Source organism: Pristiophorus japonicus, chromosome 10, assembly GCF_044704955.1.
Source record: "Pristiophorus japonicus isolate sPriJap1 chromosome 10, sPriJap1.hap1, whole genome shotgun sequence".
NCBI classification, from domain to species: Eukaryota; Metazoa; Chordata; class Chondrichthyes; family Pristiophoridae; genus Pristiophorus; species Pristiophorus japonicus.
The window spans coordinates 182,431,578-182,444,016 of record NC_091986.1 but is presented as its reverse complement, the minus strand read 5'-3'; the positions used below and the strand labels follow the sequence as shown (position 1 = coordinate 182,444,016).

At 46.2% G+C, this 12,439-nt stretch overlaps 1 protein-coding gene across 1 annotated transcript in view; it reads right to left on the bottom strand.

The window, feature by feature from the left end:
• LOC139274651 (high-affinity choline transporter 1-like) overlaps positions 1 to 12,439 on the bottom strand; it is a 40,397-nt gene that overhangs the window by 26,183 nt on the left and 1,775 nt on the right. Inside the window, exons 2-3 of the mRNA XM_070891330.1 lie at positions 7,701 to 7,814; positions 5,852 to 6,007 (exon numbers count right to left, since the gene is read on the bottom strand). Coding sequence (XP_070747431.1) covers positions 5,852 to 6,007; positions 7,701 to 7,814 — 270 coding nt within the window. The remainder of the gene's footprint in view (positions 1 to 5,851; positions 6,008 to 7,700; positions 7,815 to 12,439) is intronic.

The following is a 12,439-nucleotide window of genomic DNA, read 5'->3' as shown; positions in this document are numbered from 1 at the left end:
CTCCGCCCCTAGGATTCAGGAGGGGGTCACTGACGGGATAAAGCAATGAGCAAAAGTTCCACCAGCCGCATTTCTGGTGGTGCAACAGCACCATAGGGTTTATCTCCTTGTGTATGTTTAAAAATTGTTTTGTTAGTTCGTTCTTATAAGGAGTCTTGATCTTTTCAGGATCTTATCTATTCAAGAGTTCAATTAAAGAGGTTCTACTATAAATATATAACAGATTACTTAACATAGAAACATAGAAAATAGGTGCAAGAGTAGGCGCTCGGCCCTTCGAGCCTGCACCACCATTCAATAAGATGATCGTTCCCTCAGTATCCCTTTCCTGCTTTCTCTCCATACCCCTTGATCCCCTTAGCCGTAAGGGCCATATCTAACTCCCTCTTGAATATATCCAATGAACTGGCATCAACAACTCTCTGCGGCAGGGAATTCCACAGGTTAACAACTCTCTGAGTGAAGAAGTTTCTCCTCATCTCAGTCCTAAATGGCTTACCCTTATCCTAAGACTGTGTCCCCTGGTTCTGGACGTCCCCAACATTGGGAACATTCTACCCGCATCTAACCTGTCCCGTCCCATCAGAATCTTATATGTTTCTATGAGATCCCCTCTCATCCTTCTAAACTCCAATGTATAAAGGCCCAGTTGATCCAGTCTCTCCTCATATGTCAGTCCGGCCATCCCGGGAATCAGTCTAGTGAACCTTCGCTGCACTCCCTCAATAGCAAGAACGTCCTTCCTCAGATTAGGAGACCAAAACTGAACACAATATTCCAGGTGAGGCCTCACCAAGGCCTGTACAACTGCAGTAAGACCTCCCTGCTCCTATACTCAAATCCCCTAGCTATGAAAGCCAACATACCATTTGCCTTCTTCACCACCTGCTGTACCTGTATGCCAACTTTCAATGACTGATGAACCATGACACCCAGGTCTCGTTGCACCTCCCCTTTTCCTAATCTGTCACCATTCAGATAATATTCTGTCTTCGCGTTCTTGCCCCCAAAGTGGATAACCTCACATTTATCCACATTATACTGCATCTGCCATGCATTTGCCCACTCACCTAACCTGTCCAAGTCACCCTGCCGCCTGCCAGCGTCCCCCTCACAGCTCACACCGCCACCCAGTTTAGTGTCATCTACAAACTTGGAGATATTATATTCAATTCCTTCATCCAAATCATTGATGTATATTGTAAAGAGCTGGGGTCCCAGCACTGAGCCCTGCGGCACTCCACTAGTCACTGACTGCCATTCTGAAAAGGATCCGTTCATCCCGACTCTCTGCCTCCTGCCTTCGAACCAGTTCTTTATCCACATCAGTATATTATCCCCAGTACCATGTGCTTTGATTTTGCACACAAATCTCTTGTGTTCGACCTTGCCAAAAGCCTTTTGAAAGTCCAAATACACCACATCCACTGGTTCTCCCTTGTCCACTCTACTAGTTACATCCTCAAAAAATTCCAGAAGATTTGTCAAGCATGATTTCCCCTTCATAAATCCATGCTGACTTGGACCGATCCTGTCACTGCTTTCCAAATGCGCTGCTATTTCATCCTTAATAATTGATTCCAACATTTATCCACTACTGATGTCAGGCTAACCAGTCTATAATTACCCACTTTCTCTCTCCCTTCCTTTTTAAAAAGTGGTGTTACATTAGCTATCCTCCAGTCCATAGGAACTGATCTCGAGTCGATAGACTGTTGGAAAATGATCACCAATGCATTCACTATTTCTAGGGGCACTTCCTTAAGTACTCTGGGATGCAGCCTATCAGGCCCTGGGGTTTTATCGGCCTTTAATCCCATCGATTTCCCTAACACAATTTCCCACCTAATAAGGATATCCTTCAGTTCCTCCTTCTCACTAGACCCTCAGTCCCCTAGTACTTCCAGAAGATTATTTGTGTCTTCCTTCCTTAGCTTGGATGGTGTGGAATCTATATGGGTAGAGCTGCAGAACACCAAAGGGCAAAAAACTTTATTGGGAGTTGTGCACAGACCTCCAAACAGTAGTAGTGATGTTGGGGAGGGCATCAAACATGAAATTAGGGGTGCATGCAATAAAGGTGCAGCAGTTATCTTGGGTGACTTTAATATGCATATAAATTGGGCTAACCAAACTGGAAGCAATACGATGGAGGAGAATTTCCTGGAGTGCATAAGGGATGGTTTTCTAGACCAATATTTCGAGGAACCAACTAGGGGGGGGCCATCTTAGTCTGGGTGTTGTGTAATGAGAGAGGATTAATTAGCAATTTCGTTGTGCGAGGCCCCTTGGGGAAGAGTGACCATAATATGGTGGAATTCTACATTAGGATGGAGAATGAAACAGTTAATTCAGAGACCATGGTCCAGAACTTAAAGAAGGGTAACTTTGAAGGTATGAGGCGTGAATTGGCTTCATAGATTGGTGAATGATATTTAAGGGGTTGACAGTGGATGGGCAATGGCAGACATTTAGAGTCAGCATGGATGAACTACAACAATTGTACATCCCTGTCTGGCGTATAAATAAAAAAGGGAAGGTGGCTCAATCGTGGCTATCAAGGGAAATCAGTATTAAAGCCAAGGAAGTGGCATACAAATTGGCCAGCAATAGCAACGAACCCGGGGACTGGGAGAAATTTAGAACTCAGCAGAGGAGGACAAAGGTTTGATTAGGGCAGGGAAAATAGAGTACGAGAGGAAGCTTGCAGGGAATATTAAAAGGGACTGCAAAAGCTTCTATAGATATGTAAAGAGAAAAAGGTTAGTAAAGACAAATGTCGGTCCCCTGCAGTCAGAATCAGGGGAAGTCATAACGGGGAACAAAGAAATGGCAGACCAATTGAACAAGTACTTTGGTTCGGTATTCACTAAGGAGGACACAAACAACCTTCCGGATATAAAAGCGGTCAGAGGGTCTAGTAAGAAGGAGGAACTGAGGGAAATCCTTATTAGTCGGGAAATTGTGTTGGGGAAATTGATGGGATTGAAGGCCGATAAATCCCCAGGGCCTGATGGTCTGCATCCCAGAGTACTTAAGGAGGTGGCCTTGGAAATAGCGGATGCATTGACAGTCATTTTCCAACATTCCATAGATTCTGGATCAGTTCCTATGGAGTGGAGGGTAGCCAATGTAACCCCACTTTTTAAAAAAGGAGGGAGAGAGAAAACAGGGAATTATAGACTGGTCAGCCTGACATCGGTAGTGGGTAAAATAATGGAATCAATTATTAAGGATGTCATAGCAGCGCATTTGGAAAGAGGTGACATGATAGGTCCAAGTCAGCATGGATTTGTGAAAGGGAAATCATGCTTGACAAATCTTCTGGAATTTTTTGAGGATGTTTCCAGTAGAGTGGACAAGGGAGAACCAGTTGATGTGGTGTATTTGGACTTTCAGAAGGCTTTCGACAAGGTTCCACACAAGAGATTAATGTGCAAAGTTAAAGCACATGGGATTAGTGGTAGTGTGCTGACGTGGATTGAGAACTGGTTGGCAGACAGGAAGCAAAGAGTAGGATTAAATGGGTACTTTTCAGAATGGCAGGCAGTGACTAGTGGGGTACTGCAAGGTTCTGTGCTGGGGCCCCAGCTGTTTACAGTGTACATTAATGATTTAGACGAGGGGATTAAATGTAGTATCTCCACATTTGCGGATGACACTAAGTTGGGTGGCAGTGTGAGCTGCGAGGAGGATGCTATGAGGCTGCAGAGTGACTTGGATAGGTTAGGTGAGTGGGCAACTGCATGGCAGATGAAGTATAATGTGGATAAATGTGAGGTTATCCACTTTGGTGGTAAAAACAGAGAGACAGACTATTATCTGAATGGTGACAGATTAGGAAAAGGGGAGGTGCAATGAGACCTGGGTGTCATGGTACATCAGTCATTGAAGGTTGGCATGCAGGTACAGCAGGCGGTTAAGAAAGCAAATGGCATGTTGGCCTTCATAGCGAGGTGATTTGAGTACAGGGGCAGGGAGGTGTTACTACAGTTGTACAGGGCCTTGGTGAGGCCACATCTGGAGTATTGTGTACAGTTTTGGTCTCCTAACTTGAGGAAGGACATTCTTGCTATTGAGGGAGTGCAGCGAAGGTTCACCAGACTGATTCCTGGGATGGCGGGACAGACATATCAAGAAAGACTGGATCAACTGGACTTGTATTCACTGGAGTTCAGAAGAATGAGAGGGGATCTCATAGAAACGTTTAATATTCTGACTGGTTTAGACAGGTTAGATGCAGGAAGAATGTTTCCAATGTTGGGGAAGCCCAGAACCAAGGGTCACAGTCTAAGGATAAGGAGTAAGCCATTCAGGACCGAGATGAGGAGAAACTTCTTCACCCAGAGAGTGGTGAACCTGTGGAATTCTCTACCACAGAAAGTTGTTGAGGCCAATTCACTAAATATATTCAAAAAGGAGTTAGATGTAGTCCTTACTACTAGGGGGATCAAGGGGTATGGCGAGAAAGCAGGAATGGGGTACTGAAGTTGCATGTTCAGCCATGAACTCATTGAATGGCAGTGCAAGCTCGAAGGGCCGAATGGCCTACTCCTGCACCTATTTTCTATGTTTTTATGTTTCTATATTACATCATGCCCGTTAACTGCTATCTGCACAGTTAATTCGTCCACCTTATTCCGAATACTCCTCGCATTGAGGCACAGAGCCTTCAGGCTTGTCTTTCTAACACACTTTGCCTCTTTAGAATTTTGCTGTAATCTGGCCCTTTTTGCTTTGTGCCTTAGGTTTCTCTGCTCTCCACTTTTACTTTTTTTCTTTCTATCTTTTGCTTCTGCCCCCATTCTACTTCTCCCTGTCTCCCTGCATAGGTTCCCATCCCTCTGCCATATTAGTTTAACTCCTCCCCAACAGCATGAGCAAACTTGCTCATTCATTGCTTATTTAATATATTTTCTTAACAGCTTACGCTTAAAAATGAGGACTGTGTGATGTCCAACAACTTTCAAACAATGAAGGCTTAAGATAGGCCAGTATATAACAGCATTTACCAGGTGGAGTTTGCTGTTCATTTACTAGGGCATGTTATTAAAAGCTTACCCAGATTTCACAATAAGGATAGACACTCTCAGAAGCATCACGTTATTAGTCATTTAGGAGAGTGACCTAAGAGATGAGAGCCCAAATAATTTAGGATTAGAGGTTTAGGAAAGACCTTAAAAGATAACAACACTGCTCAATGACATTGTGTCCAGTCAATTCTTGGCATTCCAGTTAACTTCAGGTCAGGTAGAAGTGCAGAATACCATCATCATCATAGGCAGTCCCTCTGAATCGAGGAGGACCTGCTTCCACTCCCAAAGTGAGTTCTTTGATGGCTGAACAGTCCGATACAAGAGCCACAGACCCTGTTACAGGTGGGACAGACATTCGTCGAGGGAAGGGGTCAGTGGGGCTGGTTTGCCGCGCGCTCCTTCCGCTGCCTGTGCTTAGCCTCTTCATGCTCTTTGCGTTGAAACTAGAAGAGCTCAACGCCCTCCCGGATGGACTTTCTCCACCTCGGACGATCTGCAGCCAGGGTCTCCCAGGGTGTCAGTGGTGATGTCGCACTTTACCAGCGAGGCTTTAAGCTGTCCTTATAACCACACATTAGATAATTATATACCAAATGCAACTTAGGGAGGAATGCCTTTATATGAGGCCTTGAGTTTATTGACAAAACTATCACTGTTATCAGTGAATGTACTCAAATAGGAACTGAGAATTCAGCAAAAAGTGATGCATGTGGAATTGAACGGAAGAAAGTACATATAATGTATTTAGCTGCAGAATATTGCTGACAGAGGAAGTTAGATGGGATGAATAGACTGAAGATCTTCAACATCCATACCTAAAGCTGCCAGAATGGCGGCAGACCAGAATATTTCACCAATTATAGCTGGAATAAAGACCAAGCTTGCTGTGCGGTTCCCATAACGCTGCTGAAAGGGATCCAACATGGTTACATATTTTTGGGCACGCATTTTCTTGGCAAAAAAAAATCCACCTGGGTGAAAACAGAAGAAAGGCTGTTAGATAACACACAGACAATTCAAAACATTGCATTTGCTTTGTTGTATATTCTTTTTACATTTAGGATTTTTCTTAATAGACTAGCACTTCATTAGAGCACAATTTCATCCTCCCTCTGTGTCTATCAAAGATTATGGGGAACAGGCAGGAAAGTGGAATTGAGACCAAGATCAAATCAGCCATGATCTTATTGAATGGCGGAGCAGGCTCGAGGGGCCGTATGGCCTACTCCTACTCCCATTTCTTATGTTCTTATGTTCTTATCCATATGCTGCATCCATCAGATGCTATTTGCCTACTTGAAACCTAGTTTTGTACTTAATTGTGCATGAATTGGTTCAACAATTCAGTGCAGTGAGAGTTGTGTTTTATTTAATTTTGAACCGTCAGCCATTTTAAAATCTGATAGATATCACACATGAATACAAATGAGTCAGAAAAAGTAATTGAGAAATGCTTAAGCTGCGAAACAGTTCCCTCACTAACAGCAACAGATAGTACAAACATCTAAAGTACACCCACTGTGTCACAGGCTCTCAGCAAACTGAAAAGCAGTTGCTTTTGAAAGTGTTTAGTTTGACTTCAAACAGCAAACTAGCTTGAATCAAACTAATACCTGATACGGGGATTAAAATAAATTCCACTATGGCCACACTTGTTATTACTGCAAGCTGTAACATTATAAGGGAGACTTTCCTGGATTGCCCGAGCACAGTGACTATCAGAAGAACAATTGGCTGGGCTCCTTTACAGGAACACTTCGACCCGCGCTGTACTCAGGTAATCCATGCCCCTCAGGAAAATCTCCCCTTATTGCTCCATTACATTTTAATTACTTTAGCTCCCTTTTTTCACTTAATCAAGATGTACTATTTTCTTCCCTGGTTCAATTCACATCTAAATGGTTAAATACATTGGTACAAAGTCTGTCTGAGTATATTAGCACTCAAATATTCTGGGTGAGCTTCTTTATCCACAGACCCAGGTCCAAACCAGGGAAATGGGAGGAGAGGAAATGTGTCTTTCGAGTGAAATATAAAGGAATGAAAACAATTAAAGGCGGGTGTCACAATTGGAGGGGTGGGGGGAGAGGAGTACAACAATTCTAAAAGCCTCTGGAAAGGTTTGAAAGGCATCTCAATCAACTGGAGGCTTTAGGCAAAGCTAAAGAGATAGGGAAAGGAAGCCCATGTGTAGGCTTGAGGCTGTAGCAAAGCAATGACCTCACTTGCTGTGTCAACCCAATGGTGCCTGTTAGCAACAGGCGTAACAGAGGTCGCATCTGTGCAACAGTATCTCTGCTGACCCAGGCCCTATGAAGACAGCCCCCAGCACACATAATACAACACGCTTGAAAATATAATTTGTAACATCTTGGCTAGTCCAGCCTGAGTCGGACTTTGCTGGCTGCCTATGCACTGCCACATAAAGTATAATGTGCTGTGATTGGAGCGCTTCTGAAGAACCGTCCAGCATAATGGTTAGTAGGGACCTGCACACCTTTTTGTACCATTGTGACCACTGTCACAACTCACATTGCGAGTCGGAGCCTCTGCCTGTGCTAATGCGAGGCCTAGGTACTACGGGATGGTGGTGAGCTGCAGCCTCAATCCCGATAAAAGCACTGGTAAATGAGTGACCTGATACTGGGATTTATCTTTACTCACCAATGAACAAACAAAATAGAGTAGTCCAAGGGGCTACAGTCCAAACTAGTCCAGCATCTGGTCGATACACCATTTCAGCCGTGCCGTTTATATATGCACCACTAACCCAGGTTGCTGAAAATGGAGGCAAAAGTAAAAACATGGGCAATTCATCTCATTATTTCAACACATGAGGAGACAATCTAGTGTGAAACCTCTGCTGTAGTTGAAATATAACATTATAAACTAATAATATCAAAATTCAATGCTGTAACATTGCAAGAGATAGTTGGCTTCTATTTTTTGAATAAGCATTAGGGAATACTTTACCAAGTAGATCTTTTAAGTAAAGCAGTTTCTAGCAGTCATACAAGAAACATGTTTTCTGTAGCAAGCCACATGTTATATTGTACATTTATGTTGCGCCCTCTTGTTATAATCCACCTTTGAATACAAACACACTGCTTTCAGTGGGCTTGTCTTGTTTGCACTATTCATCAATATAACTAATATTTGCTTAAATCTACTTAAGATTGTATATTTAACAGTGCATGCGTAGCTATTAATTTATATAAATAAAAACGTTCTATTTGTACCTGTACATCCCTATCACTTTCGAACTATTTGAATGGCCCATATTAACAATGTGACCACTAACGCATTATCAATCAAGTGGTTACCAGGGACCAATCAGAGGCAAGTTTCATTTGCTTAGTGTCTCTGCCGGGGGCCGTGCAGACGGCGAGGTCGGGGCGAAGGAGCGGCGAGAGATTGTAGAGAGACATGATCAGGGCCCAGGAGAGGTGTGAGTTCAGGGCCCAGAAGAGGCGAGGGCCCAGGGGCAGCACGGGCCAGCCCATACTGCGATATGTGTGCGCACTAGGTCTGTGCAGCAGAGCTGGTCGCCAGTTGTCTTGGTTAATCCTTGCTACTGGGCCAAGACCTAGCTCTGTCAAGCCCGTGTGGTGGCTGGTGTGCAACGGCCACCACACGTTAAAAAAATCCACGCACAGGCATCTTCCACCCTTCAAGATTTAGTTTGGACCTGGAATTTTAGGTCCTTCATTGAAACACCTGTGAACTTTTTGACATGGAAGCAAGTCATCCTCGATTTGAAGGACTGCCTATGATGACGAGTGTCTCTGCAGTCACCCAAACATTCCGTTCCTGTGTCTTAAGATGTCGGCCTTCTGTCCTTGCTTCAGTCCCAGGCAGGACCCAAGTTTTTCAATTATTTCTGGCAGCTTTGCCTCAGTGTCTCTCTCCGTCTGGGCTCTGCTCTCTCTCCGTCTGGGCTCTGCTCTCTCTCCGTCTGGGCTCTGGCCCCTCTCCGTCTGGGCTCTGGCCCCTCTCCGTCTGGGCTCTGGCCTCTCTCCGTCTGGGCTCTGGCCTCTCTCCGTCTGGGCTCTGGCCTCTCTCCGTCTGGGCTCTGGCCTCTCTCCGTCTGGGCTCTGGCCTCTCTCCGTCTGGGCTCTGGCCTCTCTCCGTCTGGGCTCTGGCCTCTCTCCGTCTGGGCTCTGGCCTCTCTCCGTCTGGGCTCTGGCCTCTCTCCATCTGGGCTCTGGCCTCTCTCAGTCTGGGCTCTGGTCTCTCTCTCCATCTGGGTTCTGGTCTGTCTGGTCTCTGGTCTCTCTCTGTCTGGGCTCTGGTCTCTCCCTGTCCAGCCTCCAGCCTCTCTTTACCAATCCCCAAGGCCACATTCTCTCTCCAGTCAACTTTAAAGCCAACACCCCAGCTCTGAGCCTCGCTGTCACCCACGTTGCCCCCATGTGTAACCACCTGTACCTAGACTGTCCAGCTGGACCAAACCTCAGTACATGTTACTGCCAGTGTTTCACTGCCCTGCTTCCTTGGGAACAAATCTGAAAATCTAGCTCCAGTGATAGCAAAAAGTACTTACATTTATATTTTGTTTTATTCATTGTTGGGATGCAGATATCATCGGCAAGGCTGGCATTTATTGCCCAGCCCTAGATACCCTGAGAAGGTGGAGGGGTACCGTTTCCTTGAACTGCTGCAGTCCAAACTCTTTGTAGTAGTTTGAGGACACTTAAGAGTCACCCACACTGGAGTCACGTGTAGACCAGACCAGATAAGGACAGCAGGCTTTCTTCCCTAAAGGGCATCAGTGAACCAGTTGGGGTTTTAATGAGAATCTGACTTTTACTGCTGCCAAATGATTTCCAGATTATTTAAACTGAATTCAAATTCCCAGCTGTCATGGTAGGATTTGAACTCACAGGATAGAATTTTACCATGAAGAAATGGGTGGGTTGGGGCAGGGGGAGAAGTTAAAGTATTAAAAATCTAAATCGTGACCCCAACCCCCCCCCTCCAACCCGCCCATGTGCAGCTTTTACTCGGGCGGGACAGGAGGAGGGCAGCCAATCCGCTACCAGGAAGCGTCATGGCACTTTAATGAGGCCCCAAAGCCTCTGCTCTAACCTGCCGTACAAGTTTAACAGCAGCCAGCCAGGGACCTCCGCCCTCGGGTTTCGAAACAGCTTCAGTGAGACAAGTACAGCATCGGGGAGCAATCCTTAGGGGCCGTGAGGAATAGGAGTGCTTCTTCCTAAGCCCCCAAGCTCACCCTCCATCAACCCGCCCCATACAAACACTACTTCTTCCCCACTCCCCCCACACTGGGGATCGGCCCCACCTGGGGTTTGGAATTCCTCCCCCGGAGTCGAGATCGGACCCTGCCCCCTCTGGGCTTGGAACCCCCACCCGCTCTCCACGGACCCTGCATCTACCTAACTAGTATTCACCGCCTGACTGTAAGCCAGCCTGTCAATCAGGCTGGTTTCCGGGCGGAGAACCTGTCAGTTAAAACTCCAGAGTGTGCGAGGATTCCCATGGTCTACCGGCCCCGGCGGGTTGGAATCTTCAAAATCCCGGCCACAGTCAGCCCAGTAACATAATAAGACTAAACGACTATGGGGCCGAAGTTCAGGGTCCAGATAAGGCCTGTTACTGCTGTTTTGCATTGACCATGCAGCGGAATCCAATGTCCGTCGATTCCTGGTCGAATGGGCGCTGCAAGCTAAATTAGACGGGGGGAGGGGGCGGTTTCTGGCGGTCCCCACTTCCACCCCTGCCACTGCTGAGCAGCCATAAGTGCGTCATCAGTGCACGCACTGCCGACACCACCTTCCTCCGTCCATATTCAGCACGAAAAATCGAATCCCTGCCGAGTAGTGCCCCGGCCAGCTTTTTCTGTCGGTGCACCTTCTCTTCTCACTTTGAGCCCTGGCTGCGCGGCGGCCATTAAAGGCAAGGGCCCCCTGCTGTGGCCGCCATTTTACTATTGTGTCCCCGGGTTCGGCCGGGCCAACAATAGGCAACCTGGCTAAGCACCTCGAGACTCGTCGGCAAGTGCATGCGGAAGACAAGTGCAGGCTGCGGAAAGAACGTGCGGCAAACCTGTCCCACCCTCCCTTACCCTCAACGACTGTCTGTCCCACCTGTGGCAGGGACGGTGGCTCTCGCATTGGACTGTTCAGCCCCCTAAGCACTCATTCTAAGAGTGGAAGCAAGTCTTCCTCGATTCCGAGGGACTGCTTATGGTGATGACCTCCTTAGGTGCCAGGCCGCTGGCCCGGCCGAAACCCTCCCTGGTGGCCCAGTGGTTGATCCTAAATATTCGCCGATTATCTCCCCTTTAAAGCAGGGGAGATACGGATAGTGACCCAGACGGTAATGACATCACCACCGCTCCGCCGCTGAGTGACAGTGGCGGAGAATCCGTCCCGCCCCCACTTCCACCCCTCACCAGCACTTACCGCCGCACTTCCGCCCCCATTATGACTGGCTTCTGTTGTGCTCCGAAAAAAAGGACAAACAGATGAAAATTGATCGAGAGCCCGCCTCATCAGACCCGACGGTAAAAACTTTAAATAAATGGAATGTGTGCCAGCTTTCTGGCGGCCATGAATTTTGGCCCCTATGTTCCAATACTTACCGCATCTTCAGGATGTCCGGAAACATTTCACAACTAATGAATTACCATTGAAGTGCAGTCACTGTTGTTGTATAAATAAATGCAGCAGCCAATTTGCACAAGACACGATCCCACAAAAAGCAAATGAGATGAGTGACCAGTTAATCTGTTTTATTTTAGCAATTTTAGTTGAGGGATGAATGTTAAAAGAAAAAAAGATTTGCATTCATATAATGCGTTTCACAACCTCAGGACATCCCAACGTGCTTTACAGCCAATTAAGTACCTTTTCGAAGTATAGTCACAGTTGGAATATAGGAAACGAGGCAATCAATTTGCATACAGCAGGCTCCCACAAACAGCAGTGTGATAGAAATCCAACGCAGAGAAGTATGAAGTGATACATTTTGGTAGCAAGGATGAGGAGGGAGCATACTTACTAAATGGCACAATTTTAAAGGGGGTGCAAGAAGAGAAAAACCTGGGTGTTTGTGCACAAATCTTTGAAGGTGTCAGGACAGGTTAACCAAGCAGTTAATAAAGCATATAGAATCCTGGGCTTTATAAATAGAGGGATAGAGTACAAAAGCCAGGAAGTTATGCTAAGCCGATATAAAACACTAGTTTGACCCCAGCTGGAGTATTGTGTCCAGTTCTGGGAACCACACTTTCGGAAGGACGTGAAGTCTTGGAGAGGGTACAGAAGAGATTTCCAGAGATGAAGGAATACAATGACTTGGACAGACTAGAGAAACTGGGGTTGTTCTCCTTGTAGCAGAGAAGGCTAAGAGGAGATTTGATAGAGGTGTTTAAAATCATG